Source organism: Molothrus aeneus, chromosome 1, assembly GCF_037042795.1.
Source record: "Molothrus aeneus isolate 106 chromosome 1, BPBGC_Maene_1.0, whole genome shotgun sequence".
NCBI classification, from domain to species: Eukaryota; Metazoa; Chordata; class Aves; order Passeriformes; family Icteridae; genus Molothrus; species Molothrus aeneus.
Genome location: NC_089646.1, coordinates 80724008 through 80746965, shown reverse-complemented (window position 1 = coordinate 80746965; position 22958 = coordinate 80724008). Strand labels below are relative to the sequence as shown.

The 22958-nt window shown below is 37.9% G+C and overlaps 1 protein-coding gene across 5 annotated transcripts in view; it reads right to left on the bottom strand.

Annotated features, from left to right (window-relative positions):
* CTNND2 (catenin delta 2) overlaps positions 1-22958 on the bottom strand; it is a 637790-nt gene that overhangs the window by 108750 nt on the left and 506082 nt on the right. For all 5 annotated transcript variants that reach the window (XM_066559759.1, XM_066559767.1, XM_066559780.1 and 2 more), the window contains one exon: positions 17394-17577. In XM_066559759.1, coding sequence (XP_066415856.1) covers positions 17394-17577 — 184 coding nt within the window. The remainder of the gene's footprint in view (positions 1-17393; positions 17578-22958) is intronic.

The window sequence follows — 22958 nt, the reverse complement described above, 5'->3', positions numbered from 1 at the left end:
ATTTTTTCTTCCTCTTTTAGCAGGTGGCTCTGGTAAAATGACACTCCATCAAGATAGTATGTGTATAAATTGAGTATTGCAATGTTCCAGTTCCTTGTTCTTGAGTTATCTTTCTGCCCAGAGCAGATTGTCTCCATGTCCCTCCACTGGACTTGCTCCAACAGGTCCATGACCTTCTGATTTTGGGGGCCCCGGAGCTGGATGCAGCACTCCAGCTGCTCTCTCAGGAGAGTAGATTAGTGCTGGAGAGCCACCTCCCTCGACCTCCTGGCTACGCTGCTTTTGATGCAGCCCAGGACATCACTGAGGTGTAAGCACACGCTCTTGGCTCATGTCCAGCATTTCATCCACCAGAACTCCCAAGTGTTTCTTGGCAAGGCTGCTCTCAGTGGCTCTCCCAGCCTGCACTCACCTCTGTGATTGCCCTGACCCAGGTGTGGCACCTTGCAGTTTGACTTGTTGAGCTTCATGAGGTTCTCATGGGCCCACTTCTCAAGATTGTCCGTGTCCCCCTGAATGAGACCCCTTCCTTCTCTTGTGTCACCTGCACTGCTCAGCTTCATGTCACCTGCAAATTCACTGAAGGTGCACTTGATCACTGCTAGCGAAGAGCACCGGCCTCAAGATAGAGCCTTGAGGGGCACCACTCATCAGCAGTCTCCCCCTAAAGATAGAGCTATTGACCACAACTCTCTGTGTGCATCCATCCAGCCAATTCCTTATCCACCATGTGAGGCAGAGGTATTGGAGGGGCCCCAGCTGGGGCTCACCCTCTCTTCCCTACTGCAATCAGAATCAGACAGTGATTGGGCTTTGCTGGGCACAAGCACCACTCCCTGTATCCTTGGGCTCTGGCAGCTGCTAAGTGTGTCTCTGATCACAGCTCTAGGAACTTCTTGGTCATATAAAACCACACCAGGGTTTAGAGGAAGGGAAGAATTGCACATGTGCTCCAGAAACACCCCCAGGCACCAATGGGTGCCACTGAACACTTCAGGGACATTCAGACACTGCACTAACTCTTTTACTGGAGGAGGCTTTGGAAAAGTTATCTGTATTTCATGGGCAGTATTTATCCTGCACTAACTTCCTCTGGTGACACAGGGTCTACCCTGAGAGTATTCACTGGAAGAATTACTGAGAAACAACTATTCTGCAGTTCTTTGCTTGATGCTATTCCACAGTGCAGTGAAGTCCCTATGATAAAACTCTTGGTTACAACAGACAAGAAGTAATCCATATCCAGCTTCAATTTTATCTGCTTAATCTGCCTGATTCTCACCAAATATATCTTCCCTCTTGCCTCACCATTTTACCTAAAATGTTGCCTTCAGCATCATGGTATTAAGCCACACAACACCACTGTCATCCATGTCATCTGTTCTCTTGAGAATCTCCATGGAAAGCAGCACCCTGGCAGATAGAAAACACAGATTCAGTGTTTTCCCACATTTTTGGGGTTGTGCTGGGCTTCTCCAAATACCACGTGAGCCGGTGGTACTGCTGTGACCAGTGGTACTGCTGTGATGGCTGCAGCTAAAGCCGCTCACATGATTTTGGTGAATGCCTGAAATTCAATCCACACCATGAAATATTTTCTCAAAACATGCCTAATTAAACTGAGCTGTTAAACATTCCTAATTCAGGCAGCAAAACCTCATACACCTGTCTTTGCTATCCGTTATAGCCTCTTAGGAGTCATGTCATGACTATCAATACACCTCCTACCCTCTCTCCCCAAATAAAAATTATATCACCTGGGTCTTCAATTTACACATTTATAACCCGAAATCCACTTGAAAACTGGCACTATAACCTGCCTCAGAAGATTCAGGCAGTCTGCTAGGCTGTAAACTTGATTTACAAATCTGCCCTGTTAACTGAACAAAACATGACAGCCAAAAAAAATAGCAATGCCTGAGAAGCTGATCACTACTATAACACCAGAAATAACAGCAGTAACAAGCATAAACTCTCAAAGTTTACTTTAAAGATTAAGTGCAACCATCTTTATTTATTTAGACCAATGATGGAGTTACCCTGAACAAACAACAGAGAATTCCGGAAATACTTCAGTATACAAATTCACACAACTCCAGAAAAATATGGAAGTATCAATGACATTGAAAAATAAGACCTAAATGTCCCACAGTTGTATTAGTTAGGTAAAGTGATTAACAAAAAAAAAAAATCTACTGTGTTTCCTCGATGTCCAGTTCTTCAAAAATTGTAGTATTAATATTTTGCATAGAGCTTTCAAGTTTGGTTGCAATTTCAAGGGGATTTAACTTGAAGAATTTAGATACTAACAAATGGCAAGACACTGTGAATGTAATGGTCAATACTTTTTCTCTGCAGTTTCATCTTGATGTAAAGAATATGAAAACCAGCTTGCAACTGCAATTCTGAAAGTGTCTATTTAAATTAACATTAATTAAAAATGTCCAATATTGTAACGGTACATATAAATTTAAAGTACCATCAAAATACCACTTATTTTCTTATCTATTAAGAGAACCCAAATTAACACTCATTAGCCTATGTGACCATAATTGAAAAAAGATTTTCAAGTACAAATCTTTCTTGAGCTGTTTGGCTGACATTTGAAAGTAACATACTTGCAATTGCTAATCAGATCATTGTTGTAACATGCTTTACAGAACAGTACAGTTAGAAAGTCAAGCACTGAGAACTCACATAATTCCTAAATTAAGTTAGCCTCTGCATCCTTCATTCAACCCCTTTTACAGAATGGTTGTGATACGTTGTCTACGCTGTCACTTTTCACCCCTGTAGGACTCGCTGTGTGTGTGTGGGAATCCACCACACACAATGGATTTATTTGATGTGAATGCCAGTTTCGCTTAGAAGGGTTTGTTGGGGTTGTTTTCCATTAGCCTGCTCACCTCTGTCAGCAAGTGCTCCATGATCAATGCAAGGGAAGATGAATAATGGCCCTGACATGAGAAAGGAGGTAAGGGAATTTTGTTCTATTCCAGATTTTGTCTCAGAGCTTGTACTTTATGTATTCCCAGTTTTCCAGGGGCCTGACTTGAAACTCTGGAGTCACTCATGTAATCAATCTTAGAGTTGTTGGTTGGAAGAACCATCGGGAAGCCATCAGAGTCCAGCCTGCTGCCTATGGAAGGATTATCAAGACCAGATAAGGTCAGCGATTTTGCTGGAGAGCCTTGAAGTGATCCAAGGATGGACATTCCACCAACTCTCTGTTCCAGCATTGCATTGCCTACCTGGTGAAGTGCAATGTCCAATCTGAACTTCCCAAACTGAAACATGTGACCTCTTCCCTGCACCCTCTCCAGATTCTGAGAATTCTTATTGAATGGAGTAGGCCCAAAGATGAAAACAGTGTTGCTCAGATGTCCACAGCAGTACCAAGAAAAGGGAGATAATCTTCCATACACCTGCTAGTCACAGATGTATCCCAGTCTACCATATACAGGAGGAAAATACATTATTGGCTCATATTTGGATTGGTGTCCTCTATAAACCCAAAATCCTTTTCAAAAGTGTGCTGCTTTAGTCAGGATTTATAGCCTGTGCTAATAAAACAACAAAGGAATAGTATATTCCATCAGCGCTCTCCTTTCATCCACGTGGACAAACACTTTATCACACAAGGCAATCATGCTCACTAAACATGATTTGCCAGTGATAAATCCATGCTGACTGTTCCTCCATCATATGCTTTCAAATGGATTCTAAAAAGTCATAGTCCGTGTTTTCTCTGAGTTTTGAGATAAAGGTGATCCTTAGACTATTTCTGTTCTCCTCAAAACCAGATTAATTTTTAGCCATTGTCTAGTTCTCAGTTCTCTAGTCACCTTCCCAAAACAACAGTGTGACAGATGCCTCACAACTGCACCAATCAGCTTTTTTTGCAGTACCCTTATGTAAATTCCATCCAGTGTCATAGATCCAAATACATACATACATGTATGTATGTATATATATATATGTATATATACACACACACACACATATATATATATATATATATTCTCCAAATAGCTCTTATCCTGTTGATGCCCATGCCTGCTTCTTCTTGCCCTTCTTAAAACACACTGAAATTTACAGGAGTCCAGGAGAGGATTTGCTTGATAAAACTGTGGCACAACAGGTGTTCTTCAGTCTTTTCCCTTTTATCCATCACTAATTTTTTCTTCCCCATGCATTAATGGACTTATATTTTCTCAACTTCCTTCTCCTTTTAGGATACATATGCTTGTAAAATCCCCTGCTGTGACCCTTTATATCCCAAGTTACCTCCCGCTGGTCTTTGATCTTCCTCATTTTGTCTCCAAATGCAGCTTCTCATATTCCTTTAAAGGAATATGAAAAGCTGCATTTGTTGTTCTGGTTTCCATTCTGGTTTCTTCTTGTGCTTCAGGAGACTTTCTGTTTACCCAAGTAAGTGGTTCTACTATAATTTCCAATCTTCCTGTATAGCAGCATGATTTGCTTCCAAGTTTCCAGCAAGCTGATTGCTTTTTGTTTGGTGGTTTGAGGGATTTTTTTGTTTCTTTGTTTGTTTTGGGTTCGTTTTGTTGTGGGTTTTTTTTTTTTTTTTTAAAATTTGTGCACACTTTTCTCCTCTGAAATAGATTCACAAAGGATTCCAAGTCCAGTGAGTGTGTGACTGCCATGGATACCCTGATGCTGCGGTCAGGAGGAGGAATGATCAAATACCTGGGCAGGTATGTTTAACAACCAAACTCAAACTTAGAAGAATGCCACTAGAGTTGAGAATAACAACCTAAATGTATAGTAAACAACCACAGGAGGTTGATATCAGATGCAATAGTCTGTACTGCTGGCTGATGTGATGCTGCTGCAGGGCACATGTACCCAGTGCTGCAAGTTACCTTCTACTTGCACTGCCAACATCATTCCTTTTCCTGCCTGGGTATCAAGGACTGCAACAGCAGTACTGCTTCAGGTGAGACAGTAGCAGGAGCTGTGCTGAAGCCCCTAACTTCATTTCACACTAACTATGAAAAAAGCAGAGCAAACTCCCAAATGGCATCTTCTGGAAATATTCTGTTTCTCATTGCAGATTCTAAGCATGAATGAATATTTATTATTGATAAAATTGATTAATTATTTGTTTCTTACTGAATACATGAACTTGAAAGAATGAACAGCACAAGGACAGACCTCCAGCAGAGAGGAGTAAATGTGAAATGATTAAACAGGAAAAGCATGAAGAAGCTTAGATGCCTGCCAAGAGACCCATTCCCAATACTGCTGCGTGTCTGCAGCAGTAAAAACTCCAGGTATTCAGATGTCACTATAAACATGATCAATCTCCTTTTTTGCCTTATCTAAGAGTAAGAAGTAAGGAAAGAAAGAAGGAAATGTTATTATTAGTACTATTTGAAACCAAGAAGTAAACGGGTGGGTAGTTTCACTGTTATCCTCATAACACATTCCTGCACTTGATTTAAGAATGGGGGCTATGAGGGTAATTTAGATTATAAGGAACAATGGAAATCAATTACTTTTACTGTATGGCAGCTACCTCAGAAATTTTTGATAGATGAAGGTCAGTACATGACAGTTACCACAGCATTTAAAAAACTCCAGTTCCTGCATATTTTTAAAAATCTATTACATCTGATACAAGCCATGGCTTGCATTAGAATCCCCCAAACTGTACTAAATGGAAAATACCTGAAGTACCCTCACACAAAGTAAAATATATTTTCTTTGCTAAAGTACGATAGTTGAAGCTCTCACATATTTATAGGGGAGGAAATATAAATAGTATCTAAGGGTTATGCTACTTTCACTTTGTAAACTCTAATCTTTTTTAGTTTATAGTATAAAGATAATTTACTATAATGGTCTACCCAAACCGTTGAAGAATGGCTGACTACATATCCCATCCACTAGCAATAAAACATAATGATAGGGCTCATGCTATGAAAAACTAGCATTTGTTTATATAAATTAGCCCCTATTTAGTAATTACACTGCATGTCTGCCATAAGGTCAGGCAAAATGTAACCCCAGCAGAAGTGACACTGTAAGCATTATAATTTAGACAGAGATATGTTGGAGAATTATGGGGGATAATTAATCAGTTAATGCTTTCCATGGTGTTTCATGATATGTGGAGCCATGATTCTCCAATAAAATATTTGTGCTAATGCAATCACTTCCCACTGCCTCAAAACAAATTCTACCAACCCCATTATTCAGACCGAAGAGTACAAAAAAAGAAAAATATATAAATACATACAATCCCCTCTAGAGATGCACACGTCTTCCTGTTTTATTAGCAAGTAATTATGCATTTTCATTACAGATAATAATACTAGAAAAGTGCTTAAAGTACTTACATATTCAGGGGAAACAATTGTAAAAAAACCTGATTATTTACAGATCATCTTTGTATACACAAATGTGACATACATACAGCACTAGTATGCCTCTAAACAACTAGTACATCATTCAGGTGTCTAGTTAAATAAGACACCTAAAACAAGTCATAAATTGCTTTTATAATCAAAGGAAGACAATTTGTTTTCCTGAAATCCTTCAAGGTGGAAATACTGCCTATTTATGTTCTCCTTTTTTTTTTTACTAAAGCGCAAATAGAATAATAATAAAAAAATCTTGGAAATCTTTGAGTAATTCAGTGCCCAAGGACTCTTTTAGCTGATTATTCTATAACCTAGGTGAAGGTAAAAACAAAACTACCAATTCTCTAAAAGGTAAGGGAAACAAGAAAAGCAAATACATTGTTCTTGTAAAAACAATTAAAAACTCCCATGTCATTTCTGTATAAAATTTCAGATCCGAAAATGGTATAATTTATGTGAATTTCCCTCTTCCCTGTTTCAGTGCTGGTGATTCCAGTGGCAGCCACACTCCTGCTGATTTTGCTGGTGGATCCTATGCCTTGTGTGTGGACCAGGTGTCCTCAATAACCTCTGCAACCTAGTGACGGGGAAGGGTGACACGGTTCCATCTAAGAGTGGGCTAAGGAGGACTACACTGTTCCCAAAGCAGATTGCTAGCCAGCACAGAAGATACCACCCCAGCTACATCACCATCCTTAATGTTAAATTAATAAATCTGCACCCTCCTTACTTAACTTGTCTCTGTTGGTTCTTCTCTTAAATGTGTCCCAGCTGATCCTTCTGCTGTGCACAGCAAATATTCATCCTAACTCACAAATGTTTGGTTTTGGTCATGCTGTTGGTGAATGCAAACAGAAACACTACTCCCTGCTCTGCTCCCTTTATTACATGGGCTATAAAAAGGATGACCTCCCACTTTAGTTTGTTAACTAAAAATAAGATAGTCCTTATTCCTGTGGGTTTATGAAACTTAGATACTTCTGAGGTGATAAGCTGTGCCCAAGGCCAAGCAGCTGTAGGTCTGTAGGTCTCTCTCCTCACTGACTGCAAGTGCCCACCTGTGCAGTCAGACCACGAGCACAGGCAGCTGACTCTCATGCCTAAATAACTACCATGAGTGCAAACAACATTGTGCATTTTCTCATATTTGCATTGATTAGAAGACACTCCTTTTTAACATGAAGTCTGGCAAGTAAACACAGCAGGTATCAAAATCAACCATAGTCAATCAATTTGACTAGTCAACTAAAAAACCTCCTCAGCACAAATCAATTACATAAAGTGAATACAGGGAATTAAGTAGGTTTTTTGTAAATAACTATTTTTATTATCCATTCTAGTGGGTATTTTTACTTCATTAGGGGATTAAAAAAACCCCTAAACTCAAATTTGTGTGGGCACAATACCTATATTGTGCCCTCTCACAACAATCTTTTTTAAACACTTTCCAAATATTGTTCTTTTGTGCACAGTAAATCCAATACAAAGATGGATGAATGACAGCAGGGGGAGAAGAGGAGGTGTTTCACAATACTACTGTCCTTCAAGAGGAAACACTGAAGCTGGAACCAACTAACTGCAATAAATGACTACATGACAAAAAGAAATGAGCTGTGAATGTAAAAAAGCTACACTAGGACAAATACTTCAGAAGTACTTTGTCATAGAAATTGTCTGCATGGAGTGTGCAATCCTCGCTAAAAATACTATTATAGAATCATAAAATGGTCTGGGTTGGAAGGGGCCTTATAGACCATCTGGCTGCAGCCTCCCTGCCATGGGTAGGGACATTTTCCACTATCCCAGGTTGCTCAAATCCCCATCTAGCCTGGCCTTGAACACTTCCAGGAATGGGGCATACACAATTTTTCTGGACAACTAGTTCCAGTGCCTTACCACCCTCACAGTAAAGACTTTCCTTCTAACATATAATCTAAACCTACTCTCAGTTTTAAACCATTCCTCCTTGTCACTATATGCTCTGGTAAAACGACATCTTTCAGGCAGATGGTAAATGTTTTCATAGTATAGGTGTATGCATAAAATAAAATACTGGATTCTTAATTTTTTTTTTTACTGAATGCATTCTTTCTTTCCCAAGAAAACTGTCCCACCAGTAATAAAGATGTTGAAAATACTGTATATGAAGCTAATTTAGGGAAGACAGCTGGAAATAAACACCTGAAATACAAACTCCTCAGTATCTCTAATTTTTGAAGAGGGCAGTGTGCCATCCTGTTTTCCATATTAGACAGAAATTAGCACAGACTTTGCTTGCAGAACACAAAATTCTCTCCTTTTGTGCTGCTGTTGCCTTTCTGAGGCAGTGTTTGCAAGACTGTATGGGTCAGTGTAGCTGGAAATCAGCACCATCTTGCCTAAGCTTTAAACCATCTCACTTCACTTGTGTGTTTGTATTATGACCACAGAAATATTCAAATTGGATAAAATCAATGAAATAGAATTGAATTACTGAAAAACATCACTTGCTTTTTACCTCAGTCTTTACAGAAGCATCAATTTACCCTCAAATTACCTGTCCACTTTACTAATTCTCTCAGAAAGGGGGGAATCCGTTTTATTGCAAGTAGTGGTCTTTATCTCCATTTCTCAATGTGTTCTTACCAGTCTGCCCTCTCTTCATCAAAAGAGATCAACAAAAAAATCTTCCAAAGTGCTAAAACTCCTCTATGGAGATTTGCAGTGATGATAACAAGAACACAATCTCAACACTCACTAGACAAAGTTTCACAAAATATGATATTCTGAAATGATCATCTGCTTTTCAGGGTTCAGATCAGACAATGGCAGTCTGCATGTTTCATCACACCCCTCAGGAGCTGTATTTTTATTTACTTACTTCATCAGGAGAGTTTTTGGGAAAATATTTCTCAAACAGAAAAAAGTTGCAAAGTTTGTGAATGTGATTAGTAGGGACTGCAGCTCTTGGGGCTTCAGTGCTACACTTAACTGCTGGAGAGCATTTCTCACCAGCTCTCAGTAGCTCACCAACTTGCAGACATGGGGAATGCCATCAAAGCATCTCTCAGGAGATTTGAGCACTGCCTCAACTTGGGTTGCTGGCATTAATTACTCCTGTGCCTGAAGCCCAACAGTTCACATGCCCACAGCATTCGAAAGGAGCTGATAAAATGTTTACTCTGTGATGTTGGCTGGCTTACTCAGAAGGCTGAAGCAAGCTCAGTGTACTTCAAATACATCTCTCTGCTGCAAATCCTCAGACTGAGCAGAAACCAAATGATCCTCCCATTCCTAGGCAAAGTTTATTCAGATTTTAAGACATTCATCAAGAGACAAAGAGGGAAAGTTGCAGAAGTACAACCTGCTTTCCTTCACTATTCAGAGTCACAGGTTTTCACATGTTCCTTTTCCATATTGCCTAGTAATGCAAATAGTTTTAGGAAGAGAAAATCTAGTCAATATAGAAACCATGCAATGAGCACCAAAGAACCCAAACTTACTGAGTGTTATTTTATTATCGCTGGTGAAATTGAGTGGGCATACAAGCTCTGAATGACTGTGTTTCTCATCTTTCTTGGGTAAATAAAACATCATCCTCTATCATCAATCACTGTGACCATGAGTAGTACCACAGAATTGTCACAATCAGCTTTTCTCTCATGCTGAGACAAATAATATTTTCTGTGGAGCCAGACTATATGAGTTTGTCAAAGTACCCATTCAAAAAGGACCATTTAGGATTTTTGATGGTCAGCAAAGCCACAACAGAGGAACACCTTGATTCCCAGTGACACTCCTGGTTATTCTTCTCAATGGGCCCAGACAGCCATGAAAAAATTGGCTCCATCGCTTTATCTTCCCACACAGTGACTGCATGGATGAGCTCTAAAATACACGTGGTACCACACAGGCTTAGGGGGCTCTTCCCAAAAAAGAAAACATCTGTGCTACTGTGATACACAATTCTGCAGCTGGCCAGTGAGAAGGAGACCTGTTATTGTCAGCTGTGCTTAAGCGTCAGCTAAAATCAAGCCAGCAGGACACTAAGACTCAAATCATACTTTATTACAGTGTCTGCCAAGCTAACACTTGTTACTGCATACACAGAAACTGTTTTGAAATTACAAAACCCCTAAACAACAAAGTTGAAGCCATTTCACAAAAAAACCTGCTTTCTTCAAAGCATTCACATCCACAAGGCTTAAACCGCTGGCAGAAGGAAATGTAAATTAACACTACCTAACTATGCAAATAAGAATGGACACTTAATTTTCACATTAGGCACTACTTAAGAGTAGGCATTCAACCTGAAAGGAATTAAAATCATCAAAATCTGGAAAAACAGTCAGTCCTTCAAAATATAATTGAGATATTCAACACCCCCCACATTTAAGGCTAGGGTACATCATAAGCCATTCAGCCTTAGAAGCAACACTTTATAATTTTATCACTGTTGCTGAGCCTAAGAATATCCTAAGATGCAAAAGCCATATCCATTCTTTTCAAATGTAGGTCTATAATTTCCAGAAACAGTAAATTACTTAAATACAGGAAGAACACACTCCTGCCATAGCAATAAGTAAATACTTCTAATTGTATGACACCCAGTTAAACTGTGGATTTTTTCCCTGAAATCATCCACATACATTCATGTTAAAGAGAATAAAATATGTCAGTTGAAGAATAAAACCTAAATTTCAGCTAGGTTCTACACTCAACAAACAAGTCCAGTATTTCTATTTGGTATCCACACATGAAGCCCCACTGACCCATGAGTGAGTTTCCTTGTTTGCCCAGGAACCACTTACACAGTATTTTGAAGATGTATATTGACAGGTCACGTTTTGGCTAACTCTGTGCAAAATCAATACATTGGGAGTTTGTTCTGTGTTTGAAAGCAGATTTTTGCAGAGCAGCCCAGCATCTCTTTTATCAGATAAAATGATGCAGAAAGGAGGTATGCCACCAAAGCTGCTATGTTTTTAAGTACAGAAAGTAAAAAGTGGCTGGAATTATGTTGTATTATTTTTTAGACCAAAAAAGGAAACAAAGAGCATTCCATAATATCAGCTTAAAATCAAAATTTCTGCTTAAGATTTTCATTAGCTTGAGCCCAGAACAAACTTCCAGAGCTCTACAGAATTTGAAGCATCAATTTGATGTGTTGAAATAATGCTTTTACCAGGAATGCTGAAGAAGCATTAGAAGCATTATACTTGAGAGTGCTATTTGAATGCCACTGCTATAATTAATACAGTATGACCTTGTATAAACCTTATAAATTAGTTCATGAATATGCAAATTAGGAATAACTACACTGTGAAGAAAAAGTGGGGTGCTTAAATATCTGACACAACTACACATTTAATTCTGTTGGTACTTTTCCCTTGAGTATCTTCTGAATAAAAATATTACAGCAGTAATCAGAGGACACTGATCTATTCCTACTAAAATGTCTCTCTTCCTCTGAGTCTTAACATTAGACTTTTATTTCAGCTACATTTCTGAACAATTGCAGCATTTAGGAAGGAACAATCTCTTTAATATTTTGCAGAAATTCACCTTCAAAACTTTAGGCTTAACTGGGATGCAATTGTTCTGACCTCTCAATTGGTTTGTGACTCTCTTCTAGGCTGGAACCTAGATTCTTGAAAAGGTGATATACACATTTTCCTGCAGACTGACTTTTTTATTTCCTTTGCTTTTTTCCATTTTAGCTTGTGGGAACTGCTTGTAGTAACAGTCCCTCCCTTGAGAAGGCTGTCTGTGGAAATACACAATTAATTTGAGTTTTGTCCTAACTTTGCATTCTGACAGGTTTCTTTCTGACAGAAAGAAACCTGTCAGAATGCAAAGTTAGGACAAAACTCAAACAAATGGGCATTCCGTGGACAAAATTACATGGTCAGAGCCTGAGAAAAGCTGCAGGTTTTAGAAAAGCATGGAAAGGACTGAGATGGGTTGGTAAATCCAAAATCTCTATAATCTCTAAAATCTTCCACCGCAGCATCAACAGAGATGGACAAAACATGACTGCTCTGTTAACAGGAGGAGAATCACAAAATCAGCAACAACAGTCCTGGTACTACTGTAAGAAGCCAGCTGCATCTATACTCAACAGCAGATATTCAGAGCTTGAAGACAGAAAGTTATCTTGGCTTCCATAATCATCCTGTCTATATCTGAATGCATACAACACAAACACACCCACACCCTTGCACATCCATACATACATGTATCACTTTAGTCTCAAACATGCTTCACATACATGTGTGTACATATATATTTCTCTAGACAGAACAGATGACCAATAATACAGACTGAGTCATTTATTTGATGCTGCTCCCATGTCTTATTTTGTCAGTATGCAGCATGTTCTACTGAAAACAGAGTACAGAAGTTCCTAAGGACAGGAGTCAATAGATTTTGGATGTTTAGAAGAGAACAGGAGAAGATATAAGATAGTGAGAAAAATGCATTGGATGTAAATCTCTGTGAGATACATCACTCAGCCGCAAACCAGTTGAAAACATTTGATATTCAGATTTCACAGCTAACAAAAATTGTTTTAACAAGGCAATTTGTTCCTTCCAAAAGTTGATCTATCCAGAAAATACTACTGAGTCAGTTATTCAAGTCATGTTTTAAAAGCACTTTTCCCCCTTGCTCTTCTACTTTGAGAGCTTGCAGTTGAAAAATAATTGAAATTAATAAGGTATTTTGTTAAAGGTTTACAAGTAAGAAAGTATGAAGTATGAAGCTTGGAAAGATATGGAGCTTTCTAAATGAATAACCTCTAGAATGATACTCCCATACAATTTCTACTAATGGGGTAAAGAAAAATATTTTAACAAGTCTTTGATTTTCACAATTGCCCCTCTACTTTCAGTGTATGATTATAGATTAAGTAAAACATGGAAGAAAGAAAAATAATTTAACAATTCTGTGTCTAAACCCACATTAGAATTTTAAAATAGTAAAGTCTTAAAATTCTTTTAAGTCCTCAGATTGTATTCATTTAACTTAAATTCATTTTAAATTAATAGAAAAAACAAGGTTCTAGATTGCATGAGGCAAAAATTTTTGAAAATTTTTTTGTCTGCAATTTTTTTCAAATAAATCTCTGGACAGGGATTTATAGTTTTGTGATAAGTAACCTTGATGTTTCAGGTTAAGACGACATTATTCAATGTCTCTCTTGCTGATTTTTAAATTTTAGGTTGGTGATTGCAAACCCTCTCCCATTAACAACTGGGATTACAAATTCAGTTTTCACCTGACTATCCCTAACTTGTTTAAATGAATCAGAAATTATAAATCAAAGATACAATATTTCCCTAACACAAGTAAAAGAGTCGCAGCTAAAATACAAAAGGAAAAAAAGAAGTCTAACTTTACCAGAGCTTAATGAGGTAAGGTACTAGTATCTCAGTGGGGAGGCAACTAAATTGGGTGATTACTCCAACATGTCACACTGAGGTCTGGCAATTTATGAAAGCTGAATATTTAGATTAAATTTGTAAGTGATAGCCATAATGCTGTATTTAGATCTTTGAATTATCTAAACAATTTCAAAGTGTTACAGTTATTAATTTGTTTCAAAATTAATTTGTACAATATTGCATTAAAATACTTAATTTTTTTAAATCAGAAAAGTATGCAAAGTGTAGTTTGTAAATAACATCTTTAAGGAAAAGAGAAAATAACAGGAGAAGGTCTGCTATTGCTGCTGCTTTTTATGTGATTTCAGCTGCATTACTGGGTGACTGGAGTTACAGACATAAGAATGTTGTTAAGAAAGATAATGAGTAAGCATGAGTACTAAAAATTGTAGGTAATAACCAAATTTTTGAAAAATTGTAAGAAATTCTCATCAAGAAACTGAGAAAACAAAGATCAGCAGAAAGAATAATAATTCATATACTGCTGTGACAAAAACATAAAACAAAGATCTGACTATTCCTGTATAATGGTCATTGTACACTATTCACTAGCAGTTATATGGGGTGGATTATTGTACGTCACCTCTCAGTTATTATTTAAGTTTTCAGCAGTGAATACACCAGACAACCAAAGTCACAGAAGACTGAAAAAACCCTCAAACCCAAATTCTCCTGGCATATGTGTTAGCTTTAAATCTATGTAATACAACCTCAAGTCTCAAAAATTTGCCAACATTAGGTATTCAGAATTTGTCAAGTATCCTGAGCACCACTACTCTTCCTCTGATACTGAGCATTGTCACTGGTAATCCCGATGCAAGTGAACTTTAACTGCATCCCCTCAAAATGAGCTCTATCAAAAACAGAAAAAGAAAACAGCAGAGGACAACCAAACCAGAGTCTTAGAAGAAATTCTCCCATGGAAGATGCCAATGGACTCCATTTAGCAGATAAGCATAGCACAACCTCAGCCAGCATCCACACTACATCTTGATTTACCTCCCTTGTCCACTGAGATCTTGAAATGGAACTACAGGTCTTGTAACTAGACCCAAGTGGAAAGTGTGAAAGCTGTTCAGTTTATTGAGGGTGGTGGGTATTTCACCTGAACAGAGCAAGACTCCAACCATCTTCACATAATTTTCTAATCTTTTTATTCTGACACCTGCTGTTTTCTCCAGTCTACAGTCCCGTATATTACATGAATTTAACAGAAGAAACCAACTCCTTCTCAGGGGTGAGCTTGCACTTTTCTCTCTTGCACAATCTCAGATTTGATATTTTGCATAGAGAGAGATATGTTCAACAGTGGGGAAAAGTAAGCAAGAGAAGTTACCACTGGTGTGAAGCAGAAGTAAGTTTCAACCCTCTCCAAATGTTCATGCTCTGCCAAAGAGCATCCACACAGACTCAGTGGGATGGAACTATCTAAGGAAGATGGATGGAGGCCAAAAAAATATCTGAAGCCACTAGAGAGGATAGAAAGATGCATTTGGGAAATAGTGAGGGTTTGATACCAGAAAGATATTGAAAAGCGTATTATGATTGAAAGGCCTGGGCTTAGAAGGAAGACCAAGCTGCTCAGGACAGCAGTTTGAGCTGCTGCTACAGCTACCTGGAAAGGATTCAGGAGCTTTAATATGCACAGTCTTTTGCAGGCAGATATGAGCTTATTTAGCACGAGCTGCCCAGAAGCCATTCTGCCATGGGAGCAGCCCATCAAGCGCTGGGTAGGAAGCCTTGCTGCAAAGCCGTGTGTGTTCCATAGGCAACGTACCCTTCTGCCGTGGCCCCAGTCCTCAGGCTCACCCGGGCTGCAGGCTACTGTAAGCTCACATCAGTTTGCAAATGGGCGTGCACACACACTCACAAGGGAAAAAAGAGAAAGAAGAAAGATTTCAAGACCAGTGTGCAATGAATCCATCAACTAAGAGGTAGGAAAAACTGAAGTTTGCGGGATCAGGGATGAGCATTGGTCGCTGAGAAGCAGTTGAGAAAAATTAACAGGAAGATGGAACTTATGATGAGGGGAGAGCAACACCAGATATGCTCACTCAGAGAGGGGACACTGTGAAGCCCCAAATTTGTACCAGAAGTTTCTTTCAGAGGCAGCTCTTTAACTGAGACACATTAAATACTGGAAATGTGAGACTTTTAATGTAGTAAAGGTCTTCATGTAACACCTTCTGTCACCTCCTAGACATTATGACAACTTTTTTTTGGTAGTGATTTGAATTCAATGCAACACAATTATATCATAAACTCTTTAAAAAAAAAAGTCAAAACAACTCAGGTAAAAACTCCTGGCTTCAGTCACATACCCCAAGATAGCTGGTATTCACATAATCACACCTGGCTTGAAGTCCAATACTGCAATACTGCATTTAATTCCATATTTGCAATATGGAAGTTATTATCTTCTATCTTTCATTCTCTTTTGATTGCATTCAAACTGTCAGTAATATTTAATGCTTTTTCCCTTAAACTTTTCAAATATAACTTTGGAAAGGGAGACATTTCATTTGATGAAAGAGCACAAACACAAAAAGGTGCTTGCTACAGATAAATAAAAAATATTGCTATTTTACTTTGCCTCCTATCACTTTTCTTTTTTATTTAGCTCTTTAATGTATATCTGTTTTGGATGCAGCCTACAACATAGATTGCCTTACTGACAACTACTCTTCACTATGTTATTTTCTGTAATGTATGTAAAAATATTAACTAATCTATTTTCATATCTATGGGATGGACTACAGATTATTTCCTCCAACATACCTGGAGAAAAAAAATCTACACTTAAAAAGAACCTGCCTATTATCTTAAAACATTTCATGAAAATGATATGCATTGGAATTCAGAAATTGCTATGAATCTATCCTTTAGTAACATTTTGTCAAAACTGAAACTCTTCTTACTGATTCTACTTTCATTCTCACAACTACAGTGACTTTTAGGAATGGACAGATCAAATTGCACATATTTATATAAATGCACCTTTGCATTGCATATACAAGTTTGGCATAGAAACACAAACATAAATAGTTCTCATATTTGTTAAGGATTTATTTAAGTCTTTTGGTTGATAAATGTTAAATTGATTGATCTCTCATTGAAATTCTCATCTCCCCAGAGCATAAAAAAATCTACTTATATATTTATCACAACTCCAGCAATGGCATCTGGAACCTTTAAGACACGTTACTTTTTGTGAACATCTTAATTGTTTTTGTATTGATTAAATTTGATGTAATAGTGAGAACATATTGACTTTATTTTAGCAAATGGGGAAACAAGACAAATCTACAAGAGAGAAAATAGATGTAATATACAAGCTTGGATGAAAACATCTAAGAAAAGAAAAACAGAATATCCCCAACAGCTCTTCTAAAGATTATTTTTGAATGACCTGAAGCTTGTATTCTAATTAATTTCCAATTTTAGGTTTACATCACTGAAAGCCATCATCTTTCTTGATGGACAAACCAATTATTTAGTTCACAGATGACTAAGAATGAGGACTACCAATTCAAACAAGAGCAAGATGATAAAGGCGAAGCACAGGTTTTGAAGTACTCACCTTAGGCACCCAGTGGCATTGCGCAGCACCTGTGATGAATGGAGCTGTATTTTATGATCATCCTGGAGTGGAGAGTTTTCCCATCCGGAGTGAGGGATGATCACTGCATTGGTCAACACTGCAAGGGCATCCTGGATGATTGGCATTTTCAGTGCATCACAGGAGGATAGATTCCAGAGAACTCCTACAAAAAGTAAAATGACTAAAAATTAACACTTCATTCAAAACAAGTTTTGAATGTTTTTTGTTGAAAAAAACCCAATCCAAGCCAACATATTTCACAGCATTGGTGCATTCAATTTAGCTGTTTCTGTCTAAAATAAAACAGACTACATTGTAGATGGGGCTGAATGACACATGCAAACTTTTGCAGTGGGAATACAGCTTTAAATATGAAACACGTAGACACAGGAGCACTGGAAATTTCTCAGAGCTCTGCCTAAAGTCTGAGCAGCTGGTTATGATCTAGGCCTACATAGGCTGTGAAGCACACATGGAATGAAGGAATTTTTTAGGGCTTGGTCTTCAGATATCTTTCTTCTAAGTAAAATTAATAAAAACCAATAGCAGAAAACAGGTTCTACACTAAAACTTTCACTGTTGATAGATACACATTGAGAGAACAAAACCTCCACCCTGTGATCATCACTGTAATGGAAGTAACAGTCTAGGCTTCTTGGTACTACAAGCAAAACATGATACAGTAGTATTTTCTGCAAGTAATGTCATATTTTCCAAATATTTAGCTATACAAAGGTAGAGAATACTGTATTTTTTACATGGAAACAGCAAGCTCAATGGTGCAACTAACAAGGACATTTACTGGAGTTTAAAAAAACCAAAATCCCTTCTGTTGCAACTCAGAATGTGCCAAAGAAAAAGAAGAGAAATCAAGAGCCAAAGTTTTCTAAGCACATCTGCAAAGATCAAGGTCACTGCAATTGTGCCACACAGAAGGCAGGCAAGAAATTGTTAGGAGCAAAAGACATACTGCTTTCCATTCCCATATTTATGTATTTGCTGGAAAAGCACAGGTGACTTCAGTGCTGTGCCAAGTGCCGGCTGCTGCCGGGCAGCTCTTACTGCTGGGGGAAGCTGGAGGACAATTTGCTATTCTGAAGAACCAGTGTCTTTATTTTAGCTCAGCACCCTCCCAGCAGTAACTGGACAAAGAAGCTGCCCCATCATGCCCCTCCCCTTGCCAACATGCATCCTCTTCTGTAGAATCCAATCCTACTCCTCCCTACTCTCCTTCCCAAAGGACAGTAGTCCTGGCATCATATCTAACCTTGAGTGGCAAAACTGAGTTTTGATTTTATATCTATCAAAAGTTTTCAACCAAAAGAGAATAATTACTACCTTCATCATCATTGTATATAGGTTACAAATACAAACACTACAAAAAATCCAAGTGAGTGTTGTGGGAGGAAAAAGCTGAAGGAAGGCCTTAGGAACACAGACTCAGTTATTTATAAATACAATCAGCAAGAACACTACTTGCTCAAGATTTTCCTTAGCATTCTGTGCTTTGACAGAGCAGTCAGGAATCAACTTGCATTTTTGGATTTCCCTTTAAAATTAATTACCTCTATAGGGAGACTGTTTCAGTTATACCATTTCATGTTTAAATTATTTTATATGCTAACTATCTGCAAAGGTAGTTACACAGTTTAATATAAAACTTTGATCAGTATACTAGTAAAAGAAACCCTATTAACATGATCTGCATGAGGCAGACCAACTTCAGCTACAGACAAAAAACCCCCAGAAATAAGAAAAATGTTCATTTTAATAATATTCATTTTTCATTAAGAATTGTTACTTTAAAGGGAAAAGAGTCTTTGTTTGAATTCTGTTCTAAATGTCATAATGAAAAGGAATTCCATATTTAAAGGAATAAAGACCTTCATAAGGATATTTATATTGCTTTTCTATGTGTTCTTGCTCTTGGAAAGCTTTAATGGCACATCTACTATTCTTGAAATACCTAGCATTTTGCTGGTTTTGTCAGTAAGAACAACAATACAGTTGCCTTTTTTTTTTAAACATTTATCTAGACAGGTGTAGATGATATGCATGGTATAAAAGCAGAGAATCAGAATGCAAATCTTTCCCCCTTTAAGGTTCAGTTTAGTTCTTATGCAAGACAAGAGGCTGTAACTTTGTAAAGAAGTCCTGTTTTAAAAGTGAAGTAGAAGAGAGTATTTTGATGGCAGCAAAAGAATATTTTGGGTTTCAAGAAGTAGTCATGAACTGGAAAAGCAGAAAAGAATACAAAACAAGCAAACATAAGAGCCCCATCTAGCAAAATGCTTAAAAAAACATGTATGTCAAAGCTATTTTCTATTCACTTCAGGTTCTTGCTAATTTAAAGTAAACTCACATTAACATCATGGTATTCAGCAACAGTTGAGCATAGAAAAATTCTTTAAGCCCTCTTTCTCTCTGATTTCTCTAACTGGAAAATGAAACCTTCAGAGTAAGAGGATGATGGGATCACCAGGCTAAAATGCCTATTACACCTTCTCCTAAAATGATTTTAAGTCAAGGCAGAAGCAAGCAAAATTTAAGTCAAGGCAGAAGCATTGCCCAGTGAGCCTGATGCCTTCTTCCAAGTTTATACTGCTCACAGTTTTAAAGAGTGAGATAATCCTCTTCCACCCCAGAACAATGCATTTTATCTAATTGAGACTGAATACTACCAAGCACATGAACCAAAAATTTTCTACTGACATGCTACAATTTATTCTCACAAGCAGTGCAGTCTGCTACATGCTGAGGTTGGCATTCTACACACCTCCTTGTAACCTTCTTAATTAAGAAATTTGCAATTACAAAAGGGCATTGGTAATTCACTCCTCACTGTTTTTGCTGAGGATAACCTGGAGCTAGATTTATGTGGGATCTGAGAAGATGATCCATTGCCTTGACTTTGCAAGGGAGAATGACAATAGCATAAATCCTTTACCTGATACACCTTCCATTACAGAGCCACCTTTTCACCACATGATTCTGAACATTATTTTCCAAGTGTCTATTCATGACATGCCTTTAGGGCTACTGTAAGAAACTTACAGAATACTCTGAAAGCCCTGACTGAACTGGGTTTCTGAGCACAAGAAGCAACTCTGCAATAGCCTCAGAGGTGCCTTGACTGACCCCTGGAGAATTTGCATTGCCATCACCTGCTCAGAGGAAGGTAAGGGACTGGACTCACCAGTGGCCAATGTCAAAAAGCAGGATCCACACAACAACCCAACAGTCCAACCCAACTGTTTACCATCCACAGACTGACTCTTGTGAGAGGTATGAAATAAAGAACTAATCAGTGTTGAACATCTTTTAATCACTTTCATTCATATCTTATCTTCTTCTTGCTTTTAAAGCTCTGAGGCATTTAAATTAAGCATTTTGTGTCCCCATTTTCAGATAACTATTTGGTTATATTAGAAGACTCGTAGAAAGACAAAAAGAGCTACACCAGACTGAGCAAGTCTTTTTGCAGGTTGAGGTTTTTCACCCTTGCATATAAAAAATGGAAATACAGTGAAAATTATCTTGCAATCACATTTTAAACTTAAAACTGAGGAGAAACTGGTATTGAAAATATTCAGTTCATTCCAGTTAGAAGATGAATTTTGGGTCTGAGTATTAGTCTAGCAGACATCAGATGAAGGATTCTTAGAGAAGACTCTAGGAATGCTTATTCTGGAGATCTTACTGCATCAAGTTGCATCTTCTGGAGTAGTTTATCAGAGGTCATGCAACTGCTATGCCCAATGGGTTGCCCAGTTTATTGGAGCAGTCAGAGTGAAAACCCCATAATCTCTGAATCAAGCTGGAGCTCAAACTCATGGTGATTAAACACTTCAATGCATTTTTGTGCTGGTGTTTTAGTAAGAACTGGTATATGTATATCTATAGTCAGATATAACTCAAGACCTGATAAGCCACATGCTATCCTTATTCCATTCAAAGTTAAGAACATAGAGATCACATACATCTATGCAAAAAATACAGTCATAGCAATAGAACATATGCAAAACCACGAAAGTCTAAACAACTAGTTAGCTCATGATTTAATGCAACATCAAATTATGACTTATATATAAAAAATAAACCTCTCAGAACAACTTCAGACTACAAATATAAATGGAAACCAAGAAACTGGAAAAGTAATCTTTTCCAAGAAGCATTACCCCTGCCACTATGTTTTTAAAAATAAATTATATGGTAAAAAGATTGTAAGTAAACAAATACTGTTTGGAGAAACGAGATTTGATTCTTCTCAATATGGGATGTTTAAGTCAACTTTCATATTCTCTGTAAAAATAAAAATCCAAAAGTATTCTAATATATCCAGGTTCTCCTTTTCCATGATAATTTAATAGTTTGGTCATGGAATGATGCGGAAACCCATTTGATATTGCTGAGAGACTGCATCCCACAAATAGAGACCAAAGCATCGGCAGGCATTTTTGTTAATATGCTGAAGGCACAGAAATACTACTGGGAGTTTCCCTCAGAAACATGACAATTAAGATTGAAATCTGAGTGCTAAATACCCTGCACAGAAGCCAAGCACAAGGGATCTTTTGCTGGAATCCTTAGGAAAAACAACTTCTAGCTCAAGCTCCCAAGTGCTAGTAAAGTCATTTGCTGGCTGCTGCTTGGAGCCCCTGCTGTAATTGCAAGGCTGCTCTGCAGAGCTGGATCTGCTCCCTGGCAGCAGGTGTGGGCTCCTGATAGATCACAGCAGTTCTGCTGCAGAGATGCTGAATGTCAACCACAACATTTCTTAATACAAAGTGCAGTAAGACTTCACAACCAGCCCAACTGTGAGAAACTGGCTCAGTAACAGACTTTCTGTAGGAAAGAAAAAGTGGCTGATTTGAAAAGTTCTGGCACCTGAACAACATTTAGCTCAGACGGAATCTCCTTAAAAGCACACTCTGAAAGTAAGTTAATAACTGGCATAACAGATGAGGAACTTTCACCAGTGTTCCTGAATATTTATCTGGTTTGTGAACGACTGCCTATGCATACCTTGCTGTAATTCACAGGTTGACATGCACAGAGGTGGGTTGCTATCTGTGTATAAGCTGACATAGGAAAATTCCACATTGAGAAATACTGAGCTCAGTAAAAGCCATGAGCAGGCAGGAGCTTATGGAACACTAAGCAAAGTCACAGCAGTAATTTCTTTGCTTTGCATCCACTCATAGACTTATAAGGGAAAAGCTTCCACAGAGGAGAAGGATTATTATGGTGTGGCTTTTTTTGTTTTATTACAAAAAATACAACTGATCTTGACTACATAAAAATACAAGACTACATAGAGTATAAAAAGTATAAATAATTCCTCTGAAAAACTAGCCCTTTTTTTCCTCAATTGCTGCTCTTTTCATCTGAAAATTACATCTTGGATTTTATCAAAACAAAAAGGAGGGGCCAATTTTAGTATTAAGACCAAGTTCCACCCAAATGCTATTGCAGTATTGTATTTCTCTAATGGGACTGAATTCTGACCTAAGGTTGCTCCTCTTTTTCTGCTGTACACTGAAA